This window comes from Nelumbo nucifera, chromosome 2 (assembly GCF_055504915.1).
Source record: "Nelumbo nucifera cultivar China Antique chromosome 2, China Antique-T2T, whole genome shotgun sequence".
NCBI classification, from domain to species: Eukaryota; Viridiplantae; Streptophyta; class Magnoliopsida; order Proteales; family Nelumbonaceae; genus Nelumbo; species Nelumbo nucifera.
The window spans coordinates 32,966,159-32,992,642 of record NC_142650.1 but is presented as its reverse complement, the minus strand read 5'-3'; the positions used below and the strand labels follow the sequence as shown (position 1 = coordinate 32,992,642).

Genomic DNA, 26,484 nt, shown 5'->3' with positions numbered 1-26,484 from the left:
CCTGGCATTTGCCCCTCCATCTTAGTAGTTTTATTTGTGGCCCCGAGTATCCCCTTCGCAAATCGCAATGCAAGATACCGCCACAGGCCGAGATGGATGGGCTGTGGAAAGGAAGCTTCGCATTGCAATCCAAATTGGATTACGGGGCCCATAATGGGGCCCATGTAACGCACTTGTGGGCCGTGGCTCTCCTGAGTTCTGTCCTGGAATCGGGCTCTTGGGTGAGTTACCTCGACTCGTCTACGCAACGCCTCAGCCCGAGCTGGAGCGGGTCAAGACAGGCCCCCCGTGCCTATAAAAGCTCCCTCTGTTTCAGACCACGCGCGATCCTTACATGTTCGACGGTCCATTTGACTTTCGAATTTCGAAATCTTTCGTTTCTTCACTCCACACGTTACTGTTTCGACTCTAGGCTTCATCCATCTCCATCTCTCAATTCAAGTCTCAAGCAAGCTTGCAGAGACGCAGAGAGAGAGAGAGGGAGGGAGAGAGAGAGAGAGAGAGAGAGAGAGAGAGAGAGAGAGAGAGAGAGAGATGAAGATTACAGTGCCAACCACGATCGTTTCTTTGCTTCTTCTCGTATCCAATCTCTGCTTCGTCTCATTTGCTCGACCGCTCCACTCTGTTCCTGCTTCTCAGTGCAAAGCATGGCTCGTCCAGTCAATCCCCACAGACATGCCTGACCTCCCTCGCATCAATGGTGTTCTCTCCACCGGTAATGAACCTTCATCAATATCAAGCTAATTTGTCTTTGCTCTTCTTTTCTTTCTTTATTTCCCATCTGATTAGCTAATTTCATTTTCGCCGGTACCTCACTGAAAAACGTTATTAGCTGATGTTTTCCGGTGGTTGGCCGGAAATTCTACTAAGGGACTAAACATAATCGCACAATATTGGCAATTCTTAGCGCATCCTGATGATCCTTGGTCAGGAGATTTTGGCTACTCTAAGTCCCGTATGAAGCGCTTTGGAGCCAACGAGGGTTTCACCGTTTATAGCGCTATCGAAAGTGCAGCTGACCGTAACGTCAGCATCAGGTATAATTACGAGTTTATTGGATAATTGTGTTATTGTTACCATTGTTTTTTTTAACTTCTTTATTGGTATTGCATCTGATTTATATGGTTTTAAATATTGATATGAGACTTTTCTTTTATAGAACATGACACTTGCTAATTCTCTGTGTTTCTTCTCATTCATACTTTCATTTCTATTAGTTTTGTTAGTTGCTGTTTAATTATGGTTAGAAAGACGAATTGACATCATGGAGAATCTGCATACAGAAATCTTCAATCCGCTGATGATACAATAGTATTAGAGTCGGGTGAAAATGCCAGAATATTAAGTTTCACATAATTATGAATTACTGGGTCTAAAGTATTACATGACTCTCCTAAATGGCGGACGTGTCTGTGTCGGGAACATGTCGGAGTCCAACACTCAATGGATTCTTGAGTATACTTCTAAGTAACATTTCCTTTTTATCTCCTAGCTTATTTGATATAAATGAATAGCTAATGTAAAAGATGAATGTCCATGTTTCCCCATATTGCCAAGTCAAACTTTTAGACATGCATAAGATTCTGACTCCTATGTCCATGCAAAACGGGTCTAATTGAGGAGGCATATTACACTCTTCTTGAAGATAGTCAAAGCTTCCCAATCTGTGCAAGGGATTTATGGCAGCACAGTTCCTGAGATTCACCTAAGCTTGGAAACAACCTGTATTAGATCTCCCTTTACAGACTCCAATTCCAACTTGGAAAGTAACCAGAAACAACTCTTAGTTTCTTTACAAAAGACAAACCCGGATGTAATGCATAGGGACACTTGAATATGAACTCTTACTCCTAATTCCTAAACCAACTGGAAATACTCATTTTTAATTCTATTCTACTAAAACTAAACAAACTAGAGGAAAATCTTAGGTAGACCTGAAAACTAGAAACCTTCTAATCCTGTTACATCACTTAAAAGTCTATTACCAAAATGACCCTAACTTTTTGCAAACATTAGATTCATAAGATCTTCTGACTGGATAGATAATTGAAAAACCTATTTAATGACACCGAAATCAAGTCAAGTAGAGTCAAGTATTGCTCAACTTAAACTTTGGATGCAAGAAAAATGATGTGGTTACAAACTTAGCTTTTCAAAATTCTAAGAACTCTGGTAAATGTAGAAAAGACTCATGTCAACCAAAGTTAAGAGCACCCAAATATTACAAATGATAAATTAGAAAAGAGGATGATGAGAGAGAAAGCAAAGTTAGAGCATAACAAGTTATCATATCAAGAAGAAATTAAATAGAGACAACAACCAAGATGCACTTGGTTGAAGGAGGGGGCGGGATACTAATACAAAGTCTTTTCATAAAATGGCCAATGCAAGGAGGAGAGAAAACCTTATCGCAAGGGTGGAGATAGAAGGTGAAGTAAATGAGGATGAAGGTCAAATGAAGGATTGCATCACTAAATGTTATTCAGATTTGTATAAGGAAGGTTGGACCCACACACCTGGTTTGGATGGTTTGCATTTTGAGGGTATCTTGGAGGATTAGGCTAAGGAAGTGGAAAAAGTGTTTATTGAAGAAGTTTTGTAGCCAATTAGTTTGGAAGGGGGCAAGGTGTCTGCTCCTCATGGGTTCACAATGGCTTTCCACAAAAATTGTTGGGACATAAGGGGGATGTATTGAAGTTGGAGGGGGAGCACAAAAGGTGAAAATGGTGAGGAGGGGATTACAACTGATGTTTTGGACGAGTTATAGGTTCATTTTGAAGCTAGTGAATGGCATCACATTGAGGGCGAGAATAGGGTAGGGAATGAAGTGGTTGATATCAGTAGAAGTTAAGAAGGTACAAAGAGTTTGGAGGGGAAAAAAGAAAAAGTAGGGAATGTATTGAGAAAAGATGAAAATTTTGAAAGGGAAAGCTCAAAAGAGAGCCAAGAAAAAGATGGGCTTTTGGAAGGAAAGGGAAGATGTGAAGGTATTGAAGGTAGTGTGGTTAATGGAGTTACAACTTGTAAAAGAGAAAGTAGAAAACAAAACCAATCAGTGAAGATTTGAAGATTGAAAATAAAGAGGAGGAAGATATGGACTTAAGGGAAGACAAAATTTTGATGGATGAAATTCATGAAGTTGGTAGGGTTGTTGACTTGGAAATGGTGGTCAATACAGTGGTAGAGGTGAGTCAAAATTTGGTCTTATCCTTCATTGGGGCAGAGGAATTTTCCAGGAAAGTCTTTAAGGAGTTGAAGGAAAAGTCTGGTGGGTTTTTTGAGGGTAGAGAAAAGGACAAATTGTTTAGACACTTCATTGATAAATATGGTTGAAGAAGATAAAGGTAAATCACTAATAGATGTTAGGGTTATGCTGAAGGAGGACGATAAGGTGGTAGCAGAGCAAGTGTTTGGGAAGAATGTGGTTTTAGAGTTGGAAAGGATCACTGATATTCACAAGGATACAAAGAACTGTACAACTCTTCCTAATGTTGTATGAAGGTTTAAACACCAAAAAATAATTGGACTATCCTGGTTTCAAAAGTTTTTGCTAGACAAAAGGGAGGATTATTTGGGGTTGGACTCAACAAAAGGGCAAAGAAGACAAAGAGTTTTGAAGAAAAGTAAAGGGGCTCTTTTTTCAACCAACAAAGGTTTGGAGTGATTGGGAAAATCTAATTGCAACTATGAAGGGGGGGGTTTCTTTGGGGGGATTTTCTAAGTTTGATTTTTTGGGATGGAAAGTTGTGTTGGTTTTAGGTTTTTAGGTTTGGTGATGTAGGGGGGTAAATTCGAGTCTCAGTTCAAATTCTTTTTGGATTTGTTGTGGAAGTTTAGAAGTTTTTGCGTTGGGCTATGGTTTTTGGTCCAAGGGAATTTGGTGAAGAAAAAGGGTGTTTGTTTTGATTTTCTTGGTGGGCGATGTCTTATCACATATTTGTACTTCTCCTCTTTTTTAATAGTTTTTCTTTTTTATTTATTTTCAAAAAAAAAAGTTATAGAGGAATTCCATGACAAAGGAGCTCCGGAAAGAAGTCTATACCATACTTTCACCATGAAGGCTGCGTTTGAATGCAGTGTAAATACCAGACCAGAGGAGTTCTGCACTCATTGGTTTAAAAGAGTGGTGATTATCGATGTAAAGATTTACATTGTTTTTATGAGAGATAAATTTCCCTCGATTAGCGATGTAAAACTCGACCTGCGAGGAGTTTTACATCGATTTTCAGTGGTCATTTACATTTCATCCAAATGGCTACAAAACGGATCAATGGATCGAAGTGTAAAACTCCTCCGGTCCGGTATTTACACCGCAAACAAACGCAGCTGAAGGCTCCAAAAAAGAAGGGAGCAGTAAAATTGACTGATTTTAGGCCAATCAGTCTTGTGGGGAGCTTGAAGAAAATAATTGCTAAATATTGGCTAAGAGGATGAGGAAGGTTATGGAATCTTTAATTTATGAGACCTAAGGAGCCTTTATAATGGGCAGACTGGTTACAGATGGAGTGCTGGTGGCAAATGAAATTATAGACTCAAGGAGACAAAGTGGGGCCACAGGTTTGCTATGCAAAGTTAAGATGGAAGGGGCCTGTGATAATGCAAGTTGGAAGTTCTTGGATTATATGTTAAGAAGAAAAAAATTTGGAACAAGGTGGAGAAATTGGATCAATGTGTGTATAACAACACCTACATTTTTGGTAGTGTTGAATGGAAGTTCTAGCGAAAAGTTTAAAAGTTCTAGGGGCAGTAGAAAGGTGAACCCTTGTCACCCCTTCTCTTCATTTGCATAGCTGAGGCACTTAGTAGAATGGTGAAAAGAGCTTACTCAGGGGGTCTCATTGAAGGTTTTAAGGTGGGAGATGGTGAGGTAGAGGCAACTCTTTTGCAGTTTGCTAATGATACTCTTCTATTTTGTGACACCTAACAAGATCAGCTGTGGAACATTAAGGCTGTCCTAAGATGTTTTGAAGTGGTTACAAGATGTCATATAAATATTAAAAAAAGTGAATTAAAGGCACTAGGTGAGGTGGCTGAGTCAGATGACTATATTGATGATGGGGACTCAATAGGGCTTTCAATGGGTCAGGTCTAGTTCAGGACAGTCTGTATATACCAGTCCCGTCCCGATTATTAATCAAAACAAAATCATAGAAATAGAACCATCCCGATTAATAATCGGGATAATCAAGTCTAACCCAACTAGACCTGATTATACTGATAGCAATAATTACTTAAATAAAGAACAACCTAAAAATTTGTTTTTGATAATATAATTTTATAATTTTCTCATTTTACTCTTCAAAAAAAACTAATATTAATAAATATGATAGTAAAATAATAAATTATTTATAAATTAATAAATCAAGTGTTTTAAATCAAAATTATCTTATATATGACCTCTCAAAAATTTATATTTTTACACATAAAAGACAATAAAAAAACAAGAAACTAGGAAACCTTTATTTATTATTAAGGTCTGAGTTGGTTCAGAACAAGCAAGAACCAGAACCAACCCAATTAATAATTGGGACAAAACCACAGAACCAGAACCGCTATAATTGGTTCAGTTGGTCCAGGTCTGTCGGGTAGAACCAGCCCATTTACATCCCTAGGATGCAAGGTGGGTAAACTCCCCATAAAATATTTGGGAATGCCATTAGGGGCTAAATGTAGTTCTAAATCTATATGAGAACCAATATTGGAGAGGATGGACAAGAAGTCAGCACCATGGAAAGTGAAATATTTGTCTAAAGGGGGGAAGATTACACTCATTAAGAGTGTGTTGTCATCCCTTCCATTGTGTCCTTTCTTTATTCCCAATCCCAGCAAGGATGGCTGCTAGATGTGGGATGTTTTGTGGAGAACTTGGAAGGATGAAGCTAAGTGCTACTTGGTTAGTTGGAAGAAGTTTGCATGGGTAAGAAACAAGGTGGAGTAGGGATTAGAAGAATGAAGGTGATCAGGTGAACACTTCTTTATTAGGAATTTGGCTTTGGAGGTTTAGGGGGTGTTTTGTAGTGTGGATGAGAAACCACACCCTGTGGCAGGGACCTATCCACACCACACCATAGTCCACATCTGTTCTGAACTGTGGACTGGACCAGTCCACACCCACAGTGGCATTTTGTAGTAGTGTGGACCAGTACACTCCACACTTTTTGATTCCATGCATCTCATATACATTTTATGAATGATCTACACAGTTAATCATAAATATCTAATTTTTTCATTTTATATGATAAATATGTTGAAAAATGCATCAATGAATTAATATTAACCAATAAATATTATTTTTTATAAAAACAATAGTAAAATAATTAAAAATTTAAAAATATATTTTAAATATTTAAAAATATTATTTTATTAATAAAAACATTAAAAATTAAAAAAATAAAAATTAAGTAAAATAATTAATATTTTACTGACAAAAATATTAAAATGTGATACAAGCAATAGGGTTTCAGCCTTTCAAGAAGAGTGTGAAGCAGGGGATCAAAAATAGACTGTGGACGGGCCCTAACCACGAGTTTTTGCCGTGGATGAGAAATTGGGGTGTGGACGGGACCGGCCCACGATATAGTGTGGACCGGTCCCGTCCACAGCCAGCCGAACAGGTGTTCATCCTGTGGACTGGACCGAAACGGTCCCGTCCACGAGATGAACACGATGCCAAACACCGCCTTAATGACCAACCAAACAGTCTATGAGGTAGGGTAGTTGATATAGGACGGGGTAGGGGTTCCAAGGATTGAAATATTGATATGATACACCCCATTGGGCGTATCATATCCATATTGGTGCATCCAGATATGCATGGATACACTGATACGGCAGTGTTTTAAAATATTATATTTAAAAGCTTGGAGGATTATTTCACAACCCCCTAGTGATTCTAAAATAAAAAAAGGAGAGTATTGATCATATTGATATGCATGATGCCCAACTTTGGGTGTCATGCATATTGGTATTTTGATCCTTGAGGGATCCTACTAATTTAGGATCTAGTGGTGGGATTTGTGGGGTGAATGAAGGGTGTAAGTGATTAAGATGAAGAATATGGATGGAGAAGCAACTCAAGCAAGTAGAATGCTTGCTGTTGGGTAAACAACAATGAGATAGGTCACTTGGAAGAAGAAACAGGTGAAAGAGAGGGGAAAAAAGAGAAATTTATGGTAACAACCAGAATTCACTAAACCAAACTTTATTTCTTCAAATCACTCTTCTCTTCTTGCAATTAGAATGTCTCTTTTTATAGACTCAATACATGAGCTCGGATGACCCTTTACAAACTCCAAATTGGACTAGGAAACCAACCCAAAGCAACTTCCAATTGTTTTAGGACTAAGACAAATCCATATGTAACCCATTATGACACTTAAATAAGGACTCCAACTCCTAAACAACTCTAATAACTCATTTTTTATCCCACTACAACTGGCTTACTTTAAATACATCAGAGATTACTAAAAATGGTAATTACAAGAATTGCTATAAATAGTAACCCCAACTCCCAAGATTTACCATAAATGGGAATTTTGAAACAGAAATAAAAATCTAAAAACAGAACCCTATTCTTAGATACCCAAAAATTTTGGCATAGGAATTGGAAAGTTGGGTGGGTAATCCAGGTCTATCAGGTATTGGTGGTGTAATTAAGGATGAAAAAGGAGTTATACTCTCATTGTACTCAGGTCCAATTGGGCAAGGTGATGTACTCAGATCAGAATTTTGGCAGCAGTTTATGGGGTGGAGAAAGAAAAAGAATTGGGTATTGAAAGGCTGATTATTGAAGGGGACTCGAGAACAATTGTGAGCTGGCTGAAAAAGGGAGAAGGTAATTTGGAATTTAAGGAATGATTATAGAAGGTTCAAAGGGCTATCTAAAGAAATGATGATTCAGGTCAGTTGGGTGAGAAGATCTGCAAACCATTTGGCGGATGGGCTGGCTAAGCAAGGGGTTCAGAGACAGTCTATGTATTGGGCTCACTTGTAATTTTCTGGGCTTAATATGTACTCTTGAGTCTGTTATATCTTTCCACAACTTCTTGTTGTACCTTTTTATCTAAATTTAATGAATCCTTTTCTGTGTTTCTGATAAAAAAAGTTGGTTTGTTTCCCCATGAATTCTTTTCCTTGCTTCTGCATCTGCATCAGTAGAGGTGGCTAAGTATGCGAATAGCAATAGAGGTTGGGAAGTAGGTGCAAGGAGCTTCTTCACATGGATGCTCAGTGTGGAGAGGGAGTCAAAAAGCCCATCAGCAATTCATGAAGGGTATAAGATATGAAGTGGGGAATGGAGGAAGGGTCCTTTTACGGAAGGATGTCTAGTGTGATAGAAGGCCCCTCATGAAAATTTACTGAAATTTGGAATAAAAGTTTGAATAGAGATAACTTGGCAAGGAGGGGTATACAAGTAGAAGATTTAGGGTGGTATGCAACAGAAATAGAGAAACAATCAACCATTTATTGATCAACTGTGATTTCTCTTACAGATATTTGGATAAAAATGGTGAATATGTTTGCAGCAGTTGAAATGTGCTTTCTGGAGGACGTACAATCTTTTCTTGGAGGGTGGGATTTGAAAGATTTAAGTAAGAATGGAAGAGTAGCATGGAGTGTCATACCTGCGACAGTGTTTGGGTGGTGTGGGATGAAAGAAATGATAGAATATTTAAAGGAAAGAAAGGCTTAGTTTAAGAGGTGATAAAGAGGAATATGGAATGCTATTTTTGTGATTGGCAAATCATAAATTATTTAAAGGAAGAAACCATAGCTCTTATTTTTGGAAAATCTTTTTGTACAATCATAAAGAATTGAAAATGGTGGATTGATGTACATGGATGGTTTATATCCTCAATGTACAGGGGTTCTTTTTGTATTTTTTGGAACATCTAATACAATACAATACTCCGCAGTTTCATAAAAAAATATAAATGATGTGGAAATGGAAGAAACTGGTTTGTTTCTTCATGGATTCTTTCCTTTTTCCAGAGTCTGCATCTCAAGTTCATGACTTATTAGGTCCTAAGTTCTCTTTCTGGGAAAGATGAGAACTATGATAGCTAGATTCCTATACAGAGTGTTGTATTGTGCTGGATGCTTTGATTTTTAGTATAAATTTCTTCTCTGATACCATATCTGTCTGTATCCTTTCTGTATTTGGGTAAAATGACATGATTTCAACCTTATGCCAAAGAATCTTTGTGGACCTCACAAGACATCCCTTCCTAAAGTTTCTAGGCATCCTAAACCACATTGTTAAACTTACCAGGATCTACTAAATAAATTAAATTCAAGAATTTCTTCAAATCTGAAAACTATGGAAGTTTGCAGAAATGCCCTCCAATGCCTGAAAATCTGTAATTCAATGACTTCTTGACTACTGATCCTATTTTTACCCAAAGGTCACCAATCTCTTAGTTAGAACCTCTTAGAGATTGCCTAGGTCAGTTGGACCTCTAGGAGCCTTGTGGGCCTCACACATTAGAAGCCTGATTTCCCCTCAACATTGCCTGAAATATAGGAACTAATAAGGGCTTTTTCTCTTCATTCTCTTCTTCACCTGCTTAATTTACAACATTGTATTTTAGTCCCTTTTTTGAATAATGACAATGATTTGGATAACTATGGTTATATGGATTATTGGTCCATGCACCCTCCTCATGCTTGTCAACTCCATTATAGCAGTACCCCATGTTCTATCATCTAAAGGACGTTGGCTTCTTTGTGCAATTCCTTTCTGGATTATGTAACTAAACTCATGTGTCTTTGTCCTGGAATTGGATTTGTTATAGGATTTTACAGCACTCTGGAGTCTATCCTGACTATACCAATGAATCATCTAATCTCGCTTCAGGGAGGCCAAATGTGGAAGCTGTGACATTGCTGCTTGATAAATGGTGGGGATCTGGCATTGTCCATGCAAAAGTTTGGATATCAGATCATAAAGATGTCTATATTGGCTCTGCTAACAATGACTGGAAATCTCTCACTCAGGTATTCACTTATACATTCAATAGAAAAATAATCTTCTATATTTGTTAAAGAAGGTATGATCTTTCTATTGGCTATACTTGTATATTGTTATCCTTTTTTTCAGAAATATAGTTTGATTCTTGCTTTACATTTTTCATAAAAATATGAAAACAAATAAAGTGTGCAATATAGAATTTTACCAAAAAAATATTGATTATTTGTTGTTGGGTGAAAGACTAAAATTAATGAATATTCTGTTAAGATAATTTCACTGATTGTCTATGTTATAGTTGCAGAGTTTGTTATTTAAACCAATCAAATATGGTTAACCAAGTAGCTACTTGAGATACGCCAGGAATGTGATACAATACTGCCAATAAATATGCTAGGCCATACTGCCATGGACAGTAGTCACGGTACAACATTATCCAGTGCCTCAGTTTTACATTAAATATTTATTGTTGCGCCAAAGTGATGGAAAATGTCTTTCTTACTAATGGTATAATATGTTTCCGACTTACTGGACTAATATCAATAGAATCCTATATACTAGTTAATCTAGCTTTCACCACTTAAATTTTTATTTCAAGGCAAATTTGAGTTACTAAGACTATGATATGAGGTACACACATTCATATTTCATTCAGATCCACTTTCGTATACTGTTACCAACTTCTAGAGCCAATCCCACTTGATATTCCTAGTGCTGATTCCAAATTTCCAGCAACATGCATTTTTCCACTTAAGCTTCTATCCAGGGATCTCATGGTCCCAAAGCTAGTGCTTTGTCAAAATCCAGTTGCCCTGGCACCTCAATTACTGAGGAAATACAATTACTGAGGAAATACAAGTCCCAAAGCTAATGGATTTTTATTTTATTTCTGTTGTCTTGTGTAGATGCTGATAGGTAAATGATTTTCTTGCCACATTTAAATTACAACAAGAGAACAGTTTGGATCTGGACACTCTTGGTGCAAGGTTTGCAATTTTGATTTTGAGGGAAATTTCAGTCTTGAAAATTGAGAAATTTCATAGAACGTTTGTGAAGAAATTTTAGAATGGTATAAAGTTTTTAAGTTTGATGGAAGCATCATGGACTATGGAACCTTGAAGTAAAAATGAGGAAAGATTACATAGACATGGTTAATACTAACAAACTAACAAAAAAATACTCTCAAAAAAGATCAAGGAATAAAAGTGCTCATTATGGTAATGTATGATGGATAGACATGCAAAATAATATTCACACAAATGTGCTTAGGGTCAAATTTCTCTCAATTCCATGAACATTTAAAATTTCAGTTTCTAAATCTCTTTTTTTTTTTTTTTTATATTTCCCTTATTATGAACATATGGAATCTTTTGGCAGAGTATTGCAAGTATTTGTCTAAATTTTATAGTTACAAGAATTTCATTGATAAATGTTCTGGGAACCCTTAAAATGGGAAACTTCTGGAAAGTATCAACTGTTTTTAGGGAGTTTGTAAACTCTGACTTGGTTTATGGTCATTCAAATTCTCTGATTCTTTGGTTGATTCCTGCAAGTATGCTTAATAGCCACTTGCTACATCTAGTGGTTCTATATATCAAAAGATGGGAATACTGCTTCATGACATTTCTTTGGTTGGACTTATTAGCATTTTATTTCATTAATAGCCAAAAAATCTTTACAGAATATACCAAAAGAAAGGGGGAGGTTGATTAACAAAAAAGAGATCCCTACTCCCAAGAGAGTTCTACAGTGGCATAACACTGCCATACGACATATATAGGGAATCTACCCTGCTACAGACATAAAGTAGATGTCAAGTAGTGAACAGAATTCTGGTTGTGAACCAGAAGATAAATTAGTATTTTCATTGGTGAATTCATGGAAACTAGGAATTCTTTTGGTGAGAAGGGTAACTAACAAAGTGGAATTTTACAACATCAACCAGTGTTAAAAGGCACTGGAGGCTTATGCCTGGAGGTGCACCTGAAGTTGAGGCACTGAGAAAATGTGGAGAGGTGTACAGAGGAGGGACACACATGAAGCACCACATCTAGCCTGGAGGCTTATGCCTCATATGCTCTTACCTTTTAAGCCAATTTTTTATAATAGAATATTATAAATAAAAGTAGGGAGCTGTTTCATCATGTTTCCCATTACATATTAACATAATATTGGTGAGGATTTCCCTCCAAACTTGTTTATTATAATATTGATTTCTTTTTGAAAAAGGTAAACTGGTTAAGTATAATTCATTAAATAAAAATAGGTCCTCTGTACAATGAAATACTGTACATGTATAATCCATTAGGGATCCCCTAAAAAGTTCACCTTCAAAAAAGAAGAGAAGGTATCATCTTTAAATACATTATGTATAGACAACCAGCTTCTAATTTCTTCAACTACCATTATACCATATTTATCACCCCTCCAGTTAGAAGAAGTGATTTGGTACACATTGAAGGGGCTAGAAGAGCTTGGGGTAGACCAAAAAGGACACAGGTAGTAGTAAGAAATGATTTAAGCACTAATAATTTAACAGTGGATATGGCTATAAATAGAACAAATTGATGAAACAGGGTTCATGTAGCTGACCCCATATAGTTGGGATAAGGCATGGATGATGATGATGACCATATTTATCACCCCTGCTTCTGGTGTTGACTTCTGTTCAAAAATTCTATTGTTTCTTTTATTCCAAATGGCTCACATAATAGCTAGGGGGATAACTGGACAACAAAGTTTCCCTTTTTTAGACATATCCGGGAGACTTCATTCTTGTAAAGTGCTTTAACTGAAAATGGGAAACACCATTGCAGATTGAGTGCCCTGATAAAATGAAGCCAAACAATAGTACTAACCCTGCAATGCAAGAACAGATGGCTAACTGATTCTTCCTCAGCATTACAAAGCACACACAAGCTGTCTTGAACATTGAACCCCTTCCTTACTAACATTTCTTTAGTCAAACACTTCTCCAAAGTTGCTATCCATGTGAAGAATTTCACTTTTGAAGGGATAGAAGTTTCCCAAACAGCCAAACTAGGGCATTGATCCCTTAGCTCCAACTCAGCCTTTATAGAAGAATTTAACTGAAAATTCCCCCGAGGACATCCACTTCCAGCATCTTGAATCTTGAAAATTCAGATTTGAGTCCTAATTTTGTAGTAGAGCTAAGAGGTAAGCCGCCAAATCAAGTTCCCCATCATTGAAGTGCCTTTTGTAGTAGCTCTAACCCAGACCATTTTGTTTTCAGCAACATTAAACAAGGTTGGAAACCTGTCCTTTATGCCAATTCACCACACCAAGGGTCCATCCAGAACCATAACTTCCTTCTATCTCCCAGTTTGATCTTTAAACCTTCATTGAAACTGCTAAAAGCTCTAGAAATACCTTCCCACACCCCACACCCTTAGGATAATTGAGAATTTTCTGCATCCCAGGCTCCCAGCCATTACTGCTTATTCCATACTTCTCAGCTATGACCTTCCTCCAAACATTTTTGGGTTCTGTAGAGAACCTCCAAAACCATCTTCCCAAAAGTGCCTTGTTAAAGAGATTTTCCTTCCTGATTCCTAAGCCTCCATGTGATAGTGGTTTACAAACCTGATCCCAGTTCATGAAATGATATTTGGTCGAGTCTTTCCAACCATTCCAAATAGGTCTCATTTTCCATTCAATCTGTGAGGGGATCGAGTACATGGACATATAATAAGCTGGAATGCTTGCCAACACATTTTTTATTAAAGTCACCTTAACTCCTTTAGAAAGATACCAAGCCTTCCAAGCAGCCAGCTTCAAGTCTATCCTCTCTAGAATTGGGTTCCAAATTTCTTTTGATGTACACTTAGTCCCTAATGGCAAACCCAAGTATTTTGAAGGCAAACATCCTACTTTGCAACCCAAAATATCAGCCAACTCATGCACATTTGCAATCTCCCCAACTGCCATGCATATTTATAATCAAATACTATAAATAGAAGTGTGGGCACCATTGCTTTGACTTCTTTCAATGCTTTACATTCATTTCAATATGATGCGATAGACTTGGTTCTATCAATAATATGCAATTTATGTGAATTGTTAATTCTAAAATTTTAATTTGCAGCTTTGGAAGTGATATGTTGATAGCCAGTGATACTTATATAATTAAGGACAATGATACTTCATATTGGTGATATTTCAATTTTGTATTTAAATGTGATGGATTTATTATTATAAATTGCAAATGTGTATTTTCTAACTTTCCTATTTTGGGATATTTACAGTATTTGTTTATTATCTATTTCTTTGGTTTTAATTATTTATAGATTAAAAAGTCCATCCTCAAGAGGATTATGCCATTTTGGTTTATGCCTCATGCCTTAGGATAGTGGAATGTCTTGTGTCACACCTCTGCATTTTAAAATATTGGTATCAATTGGAAATATATTAGTTTAGGTCTATGCCACAATTTCCTTAGGCACCATCTAATTCATGTCAAGGCTGTGTGAAAATGCTGCTTCCTTATGCTAAAGTAAAAAGCACTTGAGCTGCCATCAAAGACCATCTTTGATATCATGCATGGTTCTAGTGTTTTACATTCAAACTATATGTATTTAAGTTTCTCTTTGATTATAGCCTCCACTAAAGTGTCAAACATTCATGAAATGAATTGGAGGTGGGACACTATCATACTCTTGAGAAAAGTTTTGAAACGTGGAGGTATGATGTCAGGGGTTCCACTACCTGGAATCATGATGTATAGTTTAGAATGCAAGAGGCATAAGCCTCCTTAGCACAAGGGAGGTATAAGCCTCCTCAAGGGGAGGAGGTCGGAGGTCTAGAGGAGGAGTTCTCCTTCTTTTCTTTCCTTCTTTTCTTTCTTTCTTTCTTGAGGCATGCATTAGCTGCATGAAACATACTAGAGGTGTATGCCTCATGCAAAAGGTGTTTGATATCTATGCTGAAGCATGTGTTCCTCCAACATACACCTCAGGGTGCTTTGAGTGTACCTTGCCTGGTGGTGCAGCTCCAGGCATATGCCTCGAATGCCTTTAAAATATTACTCTAGAGTAAGCTTTACACGTATGATCCATTGTCTATTATTCTTAGTTAGAAATGAAATTCATTTACTAATTAATATGCAGTATTTTACTAGCCAATGCTTTTTATTATATGTAGGTTAAAGAACTTGGAATTTATCTCGCTGATTGTCCAAAAATAGCAAAGAAGGTGGATGTCTTTTTTAACAACCTATGGGCTCTAGCTTCTCTTAATTCATCTTACACAAAAACAGTTTTGGATCAACAATGGCAGACTCAAAGAAATGTTCCTTGTTGGTCACATTTTCTCCAAGTTGAAGAGAGGTGCAGGTATGCAGTAGGAGAGTTGATTTTCAGCACATAGCAAACACTAATTAACATTTGAGTACTAAACTCTTGATCAAACAAATTCAACTGAACAAACTGAACTCAGCTGAACAAAGCCTTATATGAACTATATGGGGTTGGATACATGAATCTTGTTTCAGCATTCCACTCTATCAAGGACCATATGCTTTGTCATTCCATTCTATCAGGGGTTATAGCTTCTATCAAATAGTGACTCTCAAATCATATCACTGTTGTTCCTATCTATCAAGGATCATATGTTCTGGAAAATGGGACCTCATAAATCATTTCTCAGTGCCACTCCACTCTATCAAGGATCATATCATTTGTGTAATGGTGACCCTCAAATCATTTCTTCACTACCTTAACCAGTGTTTTAAAAGGTGTGGGAGGTGTACGCCTGTAGGCATGCCTCCTGGTGAGGCACCCCCAAAATGTCCTGAGGCGTATGCCAGAGGCACTGGCACCTGAGATGCAAGAGCCGTATGCCTCATACTTTTTTTCACGAGGCGTATGCCTCATGCACCTCATGCACACCTCGCTTCACGCGTTTGCATTTTAAAACATTGACCCTAACTTATGTTCTTTTTTTCTAGAAGCATCAGTTTGCATTAGTTCATTGTTTCTCATTGGTACAGTACGTGTCCTATGCACATTTAATCCATTTTAGTCCATTTCCTCTCCACTTTATCACCTATTTGTGTTACTCCTAGAGTCTCAAGAATGAGTTGATAATGCAAGCTACTATCTGATTAATTTGGTCATAGAAAGATAATGCAAGTTACTATCTAATTGATTTGGTCATATCCATCCACTAAATGGTGCTAAGTTTTCTGCAAACCTCTATGTCTCCCTTGTTGAATGATAAAATTTTTGGTTGCATTGCTTGGTGCAATGGTGAAATCTTGGGATGAGCTGATGACAAGCATGAGAACACGGATTCAAATCTGAGAACAGCAACTTTGGGCAAAAAAAAATGCCAAAGTTTAAATCTGTATTCTGTCCACCCCCAGTAAACTCTCCCAAGACCCTGGAGAGCCAGGATCAACATTGGTTATGACCCTCTATTAAAGAAAGAAAAGTAATTGGTGTCGGGCAGTCATCTTGTCTATACAGCGAGCCTTGGGTGCAGCCTAGGAGATAGGAGTCTAAAAGTGTCTAGGTGTCACCTTGATCACTGTTAGTGGAAAATTTTTTAGTTTAATTTCTCACATAACATAATTCACCCAATTAAACTAATAACTGGGTTTTTCTTTTATGTTTGGGTTAGTCCCATTCAGGAAATCATGTAGATGTTCCCTTAATTACATCTCTGCTAGGGGTAGAGAAAACCTTTTGATTTTGATTTAAAAGTACAAATGAATAGACTAAACTAAGTAGCATTTTTCTACAGAATTTTCCTTTGAAAATCCTGGTATATATTCCCTCTTTGTTTGAGAGAAAACTAGCAAATATAAATAAACAATCTTTTTATACATAACAAGTAAATATGTATTATAAATAGTCATATTTTATCAATAAGGCTACAAATGGCCTTTAAATTGTGGTTATGTGCATTATCATGCTGTGAGGAACCATAATTAGCCAAGTTTCATGAATAAGGCTGTAGATGATTGTCTCGCTCACATAAAGTAATGGTTTTTAGGGTTAAAATGAAGTAAGGAACCATAATTAGCCAAGTTTTATAGACAAGGCTATAGATGGTTATCTCCTTACATGTATTTCAATATGAAGCAAGGAAGAAAAGAAAAAAAAGGGAAGAAAGAAAGGAGTGAGAGGAATAGAAAGAATATGGTCTTCCATCTCATGTGGGAAGCACAAAGGAGTATCATTTTGAAGGGGTGTAGGAAGAAAACAAGATTCCCTACCTTCCTCTTCCTTTTTTTTTTATTCTCTCCACACCAATCTTCTTCTCTTTTCTCTTTCCACTTGTTTCTTAGTGCTAGAAATCCTGCAAATAAATTAGTATTAGCCAATAAAATGGCATTAGCCCCTTCTTGTAGGAGAGGGGTTTATATAGAGGAGGGAGATGGTTAAGTGTCACCCCACTTAAAATGGGTTGAGGGAAAAGAAAACTCTTCCTTCCTAAGGTGACAAGTGTCCCCCCACTTAAAGTCGTTAGAGGAGGGAAAATAACTCTCTCCCCTAGGGTGATATGTGTCCCCCCACTTAAAGTGGGTTAAGGAGGGAGAAGAAAACTCTTCCTTCTTGAGGTGACAACCCCCACTTAAAGTGGTTGGAGAAGGGAAAACAACTCTCTCCCCTAGGGTGACATGTGTCCCCCCACTTAAAGTGGTTAGAGGAGGGAACAAAAGCCCTCTTGTTAGAATAGGACAAGTGGCATCCCCTTATAAATAAGTGGGACATCTCACAAGAAAATTAATTAATATAGATTTAATTCTTTTAGGGTCTGCTGTCCCATTAAATGGGCTCTACTGCAGACCCATTAAATGCTTATTGCATTACAAATAAGACCCAATTAACTTAGGGTCTGTTCACTAAATTGGACTGCAGTCTCCTTTCTTTCCTAAATTATTTCAGCCCATCCATGGGACTGACTAGGCTTAAAAAGTCAGGTTGGAAAGAAAGCCCCTTTTTCTTTTCTTTTCTTTTTTTTTTTTTCTTTAAGCTGTGATTGGAAGTAGCTTAATAACATGCTCCCAGTCCAGCAAAATTAAGGACTTAACAGTCACCATGTCACTCTAGTTTTTTTTTTTTTTTTCTGACATAAAAGGTGATTCAAAACCCAATATCAACAATCAGAAGCTAGGCATCCCCAAACTTCCACAGCTCTAAATACCTCTTAAGAACTAAACAAAAATTAGAAATCCTCAAGTTTTTGGAATAGGGCCCTTCTATCCTTATCACCAAAACCTTCCCTATTGGTAATTATCCTGGATTCATAACTAATCTTGCACTCAAGATTCTTGATCTCCGTGGTCTTCATGAATCCCTGATTTTTGGATGTCCCATGCCTTTTCAAAAGACAATTCAGAGTTTCTCTTATTCCTTCTGAAGAGCTCCTTATTTTCAGTTTCATGGCCATTGAATGACAGACCAGTGGACTTTCTATGGAATCCATCAATATCCCTTTAGATAATAAATTCTCCATGTTGAAATCTGATGCGGCACAAGAATCAAACAGCATGAGAAGAATGCAAGTCCTTTCTCTTCCAATCATAAGTTTTTTTAACACTTTTACGGAGTTGTGGACAAATTATTATCATTACCATAAAGTTATCTCTGTTCTCCTCACTTGTCATAAAACTTTCTAAACTTGTGAAAATTGAAGAGAAAAGCAGAGAACTGAAGAGAAAGAAAATAGAATAAATGGTGAAGAGAAAAACCAGATCTTTAGTTGCAGATTAAGTTACCAAACTACTCCTTTAGTAACTTATATAAATGGGCAAAAAATAAGCTACTGCCACACTCACTCACATTACATGACTTCTAACATTACTAATTTGTAATTACCATTTCTCTTTCCAATTTTTAACCATATCCTCAAGTAGAATTGTTTCAGTTACGAATAATACTGAAATTTGATAGACATTGACAATAAGGATTTCTTTTTGTTGGCAGGCCACCTATTCCTGATCACCAGGTTATTTCCCATGTAACAGGTTATCCACCATTGTATGACCCTTTTATGTTTCAATTACCACTGGAGACTCCTGGATGTACTAACACAACATCACAGCTTCATGCTAGTTATCTTTCTTTTGCTCCACCAGAGGTAACTTGCTAAACTCTTCTACCATTCTGCTTGCTAAGATGATTTTGAGCTTTCAAAATGCAAATTATGAACTGAATTTCACAGATCAAGCATTATGGTTATTCAATTGACGCATCATATGTGTAATCCTTTAAATGGTTGAACCCTGTTGCCTATTCAACAAACCTCACATCCTGGCAAAAGGATAGAATGGAGACATAAAATTAGCTTCAAGGCTGTCTTGTATCATTAAAAACATTCCATTTCACCTTGATTTACATTGATACCTGGACAGCTGGACCTGGTGTCCTCCATAGTCCATTACTATGGGGGACAAAGTAAACTAGAGAGCATGTCTTAGTAAAAAGGGCATTCTCTATTCATGGTGGTGACTGTACATCAATTTTAGCCTGGGGATTTGCATTATTAGTGATGGCAGATAGGTAGGAAAACTACCTAACATGAGGAGGGAGTAAAATAATTAGTAGGGAGGATGGTAATATTCTAGGGTGAAATTGGATGGTTTTAATTATTGGTGATGCAAGGTTTAGGTCAGGATGTATGAGGGGGAGTATGAAGGTTAGGGCTGATAAAATAGTTTCCTTTTCATAGTTTTCAAGGTGCCAAGGTGAGGCTAGGCAACAGGGGGGCACCTGGTCGCCTAGGCGATGGATTTTTTTTATGTAGAAAACATAGATCCTAGGGTAGTTCCCTAGGTACCATAACCATATTTCCTTTATAATTATTCATAACTTTCATAAGAAAAGTATAGAGTTCATGTTAAAGTATAGAAAACCAACATATTCATGAGAAGAAAAAGAAGGAAAAGAAAATTAAAAAAACATAGGGGCTGAACCCTTATTTTAGTAGTTGTAGTAGTAGTTTAATAAAAAGAAATTAGTATAACACACAAAATGAATATTTTAGTTTAATAGTGCCTATTTTATAATTATAATGTCAAAACATAAAGAATAAAAATGTATTTTATAATGCATAGTACAAAACTGCTTGGTGGTTGGGCGAGGCGAGCCTCAAAGGGTGCCACGTTGCCTAGGCGTCACCTTGACAACTATGTTCATTTTATATAAATTAAAATATTAAATATGCATGAATAATAATAACCAGCACTAGATTCAAGAATAGAAATTTAGAAATTTGGGGCATATAAATTGCAAGAAGATTTATGAGCAAATAGAGATAGACAGAGAATAGTAGAAGACAATAAGGAAGAATGTAGTGTAACATTAGCTTTCCTTGGGTTTCTCCTCAATTCCGTAGAATTGGAATAACTAGCAATTCCACTCATTTGGAACCATGCTAAAATGCAGAATTGAAAGGCTAAAAGTTTGCATTTTGCTGAGTCCCTCTTTAATTCAACCCAAACTGCTCAATCCAGAGATCACTGAATTGGCAACTTCAGTTTCATCCTGATCCAAGGACACCCTAACAGAATATGCAAGGGAAAACAGAGAAGATGTCTGATGCATAGATAACTCTGATATCTCTAATACCAATTAAGATAGAATCTAGTTTTGCATGGACATAGATGTCGGAGTGGGAATCCAATGAATGTCCAAGAGTCTGACTTGGCAAGATGAGAAAACATGGACCCAAGGACATGTCTATGGAAAAGTATATTCTATTAAAATAGTTCATATAATTTTGAATTCTAACATTATATACGTGCAGAAGAATATTACTTTTCTAAGTAGTGTTTGATATGAAAAATTGCATTCATCTTGTACATTAACTATTCATTTATGTCAAATAACATAAAAAAGGAATTGGTATGTAGATATTTCCTCAAGAACACACAGTGTCATATTCCAATGTGTCTGACATGGACACATCATCCATTTAGGAGAGAGTCCATGCAACACCGGTGGGATCACTTGCTTTCATACCAAATTGATAAAGGATCTCCCACTCAGATACCAATTTATGTAGAACTAGAATGACCTAAGGATGCTTCTAGGAGGGCAATAATGAGCTAGGGAGGGTTTTGACATGATTTTAGGACTGAAGGTAGATATCGGTAAGGTCAATAAAGGTAAATAATTTGCTCTATTCATGACTATGTTGTCTGAGTACGGCCATAATTTGTCTAGCTCATATCTGAATTGGATGATGTTGAGATTGTAACATTGAATATCAGCCTCTTTGTGTCCTGCATCAATCAGCACTTTAAGATAAGTGTATCATAAAAAATGCTCTCACCAACTCAATATTTAGTTGATGACATTAATGAAATGCCCTCTCAAGAAAGAAGAGCTTATCTAGAAAGATAAGTGAATAAATAAATACAACCAGGGAGAGGGGACATTAGCTGAGTGTCAATCATTAATCTTATTCACTTTTGCCCACTTTACTGGGGCTTACTGGTTACTGCAAGATGTTCTCTAAGCCCCTTGAAAATTTGAAATAAAGTTTTGGCCTCCACTTTACCCTTACAAGTTCCCAAGAGTTCTTATGACTTTTCTTCTGGTCATTTTCTTTTAGTATTTCTTTTAATGTAATTTATTTTTCAAACATGTCTTTTTCAGCTGTCATTTAAGAAGTACCAGACAGATGAACAGGGATGGGTTGATACAATAAAATCAGTTGGTTCTGGGGCCACCGTTAGAATCAGTACTATGGACTGGCTTGGTCAATCTCAATACATGAATCAGACAGTCTATTGGTCATCCCTTTCATCTGCAATCTCAGAGGTAACATGTTCAAGTTTAAAAATTGAATGGTGGTTCTGGAATGGTATTTGAAGAGACAGCATATCCATAATTTCATATATCATTTTGAAATCGAAATGGCGGCATTGTTGTCTTTCCTTATAGGATTTGTACCATATATCAAATCTGGGATGTGCTTAGCACACCCTTGAAATATTTTCTTGCTTTTTAGGCTCAATTTGGAAAGAGTACAAATACAAATATGTACAGTACAAATACATACAAAATATAAGGTTTTGCACTCTACATATTTGTATTTGTACTCCTTCCAAATTGAGCCTTACTAAATCTAAAGTTGTTTTCTTGAGAATTTATTGCTGAATTTGATGCAAACCTGATGTGGACAGTGGACAATGAATATTTGGAATCAATCTGCCTTTAACTAGTTTTTATGTTGGAACCTAAGAAAAATATCTTGCAAGACAAATCTGAACTTTCTTAGGATCCTTGGTTTAACAAATTTGTCATATTCATTTTGATTACTTGTTGCAACTAACTACCCCTTGCACTTTCCATTTGCTGAGAATGTGAGACCTCTTGTATGTATCAAGTTAGTATTCCCTAATGGATGATCTGATTACCAGGTTGTCTTCTCCAAGGGTGCAACAGTCAAGATATTAGTAGCCTACTGGGCACATTTTATCAAAAACACAGATCTTTATTTGAAGTCCCTCCTTTACTCCAACGTACTCTGTGCATCATCCCAGTATAATGAATGTACTGGTAAAGTTGAGATCAAGTATTATAAGGTGCCAGGTTTCAACTTCACTGGGCCATACAGAGAAAACGGAAAGAAAACAGGGAACGTTTACCCTGGATACACAAGGGTGAACCATGGGAAGTATGCGGTTAGCGATATGCGTGCACACATTGGAACCAGTAATCTTGTCTGGGATTACTTCTATACAACAGCAGGTATCAGCTTTGGGACATACAATCCTGCCATTGTTTTACAGCTTCAAGCAATATTTGATGCAGATTGGAATTCACCTTATGCCACTCCAGTTGAAGAATTGGCGAGTGCTCCAATTTCTTCCAGTAGATGAGTACTAATGGAATCAATGTCAGCAGGAAAAGCATTGATAGCATAATTTGCTGGAAACGTGTTTTCAGTTGGGTTTGAAGGTGGAAGCAGCAATTAAGCATTAATGAGCAGATTTCATATGCTTTAAGTTTGTTTTGTTCTTAAGTTAAAACTCATTAGTGTGAATATGCATTAAAGAGAAATAAAATTATTTTGATTTATAATTGCATCCATGACAGGCATGACTAACATATTTTCTTTTATAAAGAGAGGCTACTCCAATAAGAAACCAATATCATGATGTAAATGACTATTGTTGATATTTCTTCGGCTGGCATGCATCAAATGGCATGAAATGGCAGAATGAGAATCTGATGCAAACGCACCTAAAGCTTTGTGAGTCTGCCATGCTTCTCTTGATGTGGATCTTGGGCGTAGCGTACCACGAGGGGCTGTTTGGACCATCCAAATGTTGTCCAACATGTTACATGCAGCCCACGCATTGGGCTTTCAGGCTAATGTGAGTATGAAAACGCAAACTTACTTACCATTAGCTTGTGAGGTCTCCAGCTGGTAGTAGTAAAGACCTTGGATCCATTCCCCCCTTCACCAGGATTTAGGGGTTGAGATTTTCCCCAAGGCAATTTTATGAGATGTAATACACAAGGATTAACTGATTAAGTATCGGGTGTGTGTAGCCATATAGGGTACACTGCCTTATGGTCTGTTCTCTCAAAAAGGAAAGAAAAAAAAAAGAATTGTCAGTGCACCCAAGTCAGTTTGGATACATCGATACATCATTTTTTTAAAACATTTTAAACAACTCAACCCTCTATCTAAACCTCCAATGATTATAAAATGAAAAAAAAAGTAAAAATTTTAATAAGTGAATATTGGTCATATTGATATGCACATATGTTATTCCTTGGTGGTGCATGAATACAGTGCAAAACTAAGATACATAAATATGTTAAGAAAACACACATAAATCTTAAAATACATAATGCAAATTTTAAGGCTCAAATAGATATGGATACATTATAAAACGTATGAAACACATACTCAAATTATGTAAATCAGTGTGTGCTTAGATTGGACCAAGGTTCAAAGTATCGACACTAGCCGATACGTTGGTAGGTGTATTGGCCTGTGTTGGTGCTTTTTTTTAGTTTTACTTGTTTTTTTAATTTTTTTTTTTTGAAATCAGTTCAGAGGGGTCAATTTAAGGCCCGGTTACTCTTTGAACCAGTGGCTGACCCGATACAACTCCTGTAGGGGTGTATTGGGAAGCCACCGGCATGATACGTATCGGCCAATACGTATCGATACTTTGAACTTTGGATTGGACACCAAAAGATTTATCACTGTAACTTCGGTTGTTATCCTGGTTCATAATATGGGAGAGAATGAGGAGGATGCTGCCATAGAATTAGAGCATGTGAATAGAATATTAGAATATCATCCAGTTTAAGGAAAATTTTATAAAACGGGTTTAGGGCCATTAATGTGGTTTAAGAAACAACATATAAAAAATAACGGTGGAAGAAATGCAAACACGAAGATGAATGAGTGTGAAAGCTAAGAAGGATAGAATTAAAAAAGAACTTAAAAGGAATATAGTGATAACTCCGATGGGTGATAAAATGAAGGAATCATATTAACATAGTTCAGTCATGTGAAAAAGGATAACTTTAGATGGTCGGAAGAGTTAGGAGAAAACTAAGGACATGGATTGTAGTGGTGAGAGATGATATAGGGGATCATAATTTAGCAATGGATGTGACATTAAAGAGAACAAAATTTATGTTGCTAGAAAAGTTGATGAATGGTTGGAAAAGTGGTGGCATCAAGATTGTAGTGGACAGTTATTCAAAGAGATTGAAGTGGATAGTCGTTCACATGATTGGTTGAAGGTAATTTAGGCTCTCTAGGGTTTTTATCAAACATAGCTTATAAGTTGTTCATTAGACCCCACATTTTTTTTTGATAGATCGGAAGATGCTACACAAGATGAGGGTAGCAAGTCCCCAAACATCACAAAAATAGATAAAATTTAGAGGCCACGGCAAACAATTCGAACTAACTCAATCACCAAATATAGCATTACAAGCCAGCCAATTAGCAGCTTGGTTAGCTTCACGATATACATGACGAGATGTGATACCTGAATTTAAGCAAGAACAAACTTGATGACACTCCTCAATGATATTCTTTAATCTCCAAGGCAGATCAACAGTGACATCGAACTTTAAGTAGCCTTCGAGGATGATATGAGAGTTGTTAAAGTTGATGGCGATGTTGAGAGCTTCCCATGCAGGCCAAGCTTCAGCTAGATTAATTGTAAAGAAACCAATACTATGGGCTTTAAGGTCAAGGACTCTACCAAGGTGGTCCCTAGCAATATACGCAATGGAGCACCATCCCTCAACATTATAGGAGGCATCAAAGTTAATCTTGATAGATCCAATCCTTGGATTAGACCAAACAATAGGATTCCAAGCTTTATGAGTTTTCATTAGTCATCACTTTCAAAACTAGATTAAATCTCCAAAAAATATTGGAGTGCGTTGTCAAGGAGAATAGGAGGGTGGATCTATTATTAAAAAAAATTTCTTATTCCTATTTTTCCAAATAAACCAACAAAAACAACACATTTTTCTTTCGCAAGGGGGTCTCGGTTTAAGCTATTTGCTCCGGATATCTAACTCCACCAGTCCATGACCAAAGAATCTTTTGATGGCTTAGGAAGGTTAGGCTCCAAAGTTAATTAACCATATTTTCTTAGCGTAATCATAGTTTATAAATGTATGATTAATTGGCAACAATCCCCATCAATATTAAAGTCTTTGATAATCGGATTTGTTTTTTGTGAGCCCACTTCGAAAAGCTAGAGAAACCACTTCTCTTCAGCCCTCCCAAATAGGCACAATGGCTTCTCCAATGCAAGATCAACCAAAGCTTAAGAGCTTGTTTGGGAGGGCTTCAACATTGAAAGAAGCTACCAAAATTAGCTTTATTAAACAATCTATTTCTAGCTCAATGTGAGTATTTTGTTTTTGTTTTTTTTTGGGTAAATGACAAAGACCCCCCTGTACTATGGGGTCTGTGACAAAGACCCCCCCTGTACTTTGTTTTGCAACAAAGACCCTCCTGTATTATGACCATGAGACAAAAACCCCCCTTGACGGTTAAGTCAGATGATGGAATGAGTTAAATTACCAAAATACCCCATTAAACTTTTTTTTATTTTCTTTTTTTGCCCATTTTCTCTTAAAACCTTTCTCCCCTGCAACACTTGCGGAGCCGGTGCCGGCATCATGTCTCGACCTGAAGACCCCATTGCCGCTGCTAATCCTTCCTTTGCCATCCACGAGTCCTGAAATAGTGGTAGCCACCAACCTGATCTCAAGGTCTTGCTTTCTCCACCACTTGGCAAGGGTAGATTCATCCAAAAACATATCCTTTAACTGCTTATTTTCTTCTACAAGTGAAATTAATTTCTCTAATTCCACCACCATGGGTTTCACTTCTTGAGGAGGTTCTCCTCTAGCAGTAGCAAGGCAAAGCTCCTCTACCTTGGCCCAGATACAGGACTCAGAATAGTCTCTTGCTACCTTCTTATCGGCATGCTCAAGCCATCTCTATGTGTACCTATAACGCTTTGGCCTAGCCCGTTTCATGTA

The 26,484-nt window shown here is 37.0% G+C and overlaps 1 protein-coding gene across 2 annotated transcripts; it reads left to right on the top strand.

Annotated features, from left to right (window-relative positions):
- Window positions 1-321: 321 nt before the first annotated feature.
- Window positions 322-23,033, top strand: LOC104603276 (uncharacterized). 2 transcript variants are annotated; one of them, XM_088899157.1, is made up of 7 exons: window positions 322-715; window positions 833-1,037; window positions 9,795-9,996; window positions 15,128-15,318; window positions 18,919-19,072; window positions 21,595-21,759; window positions 22,362-23,033. In XM_088899157.1, the coding sequence occupies exons 1-7, from the start codon at window positions 535-537 to the stop codon at window positions 22,821-22,823; spliced, it is 1,560 nt and encodes a 519-aa protein (XP_088755283.1). In that variant the 5' UTR covers window positions 322-534; the 3' UTR covers window positions 22,824-23,033. The 2 variants fall into 2 exon arrangements, with proteins under 2 accessions (XP_088755283.1, XP_010265574.1); XM_010267272.3 differs by having other exon boundaries at window positions 399-715; window positions 932-1,037.
- Window positions 23,034-26,484: the final 3,451 nt, after the last annotated feature.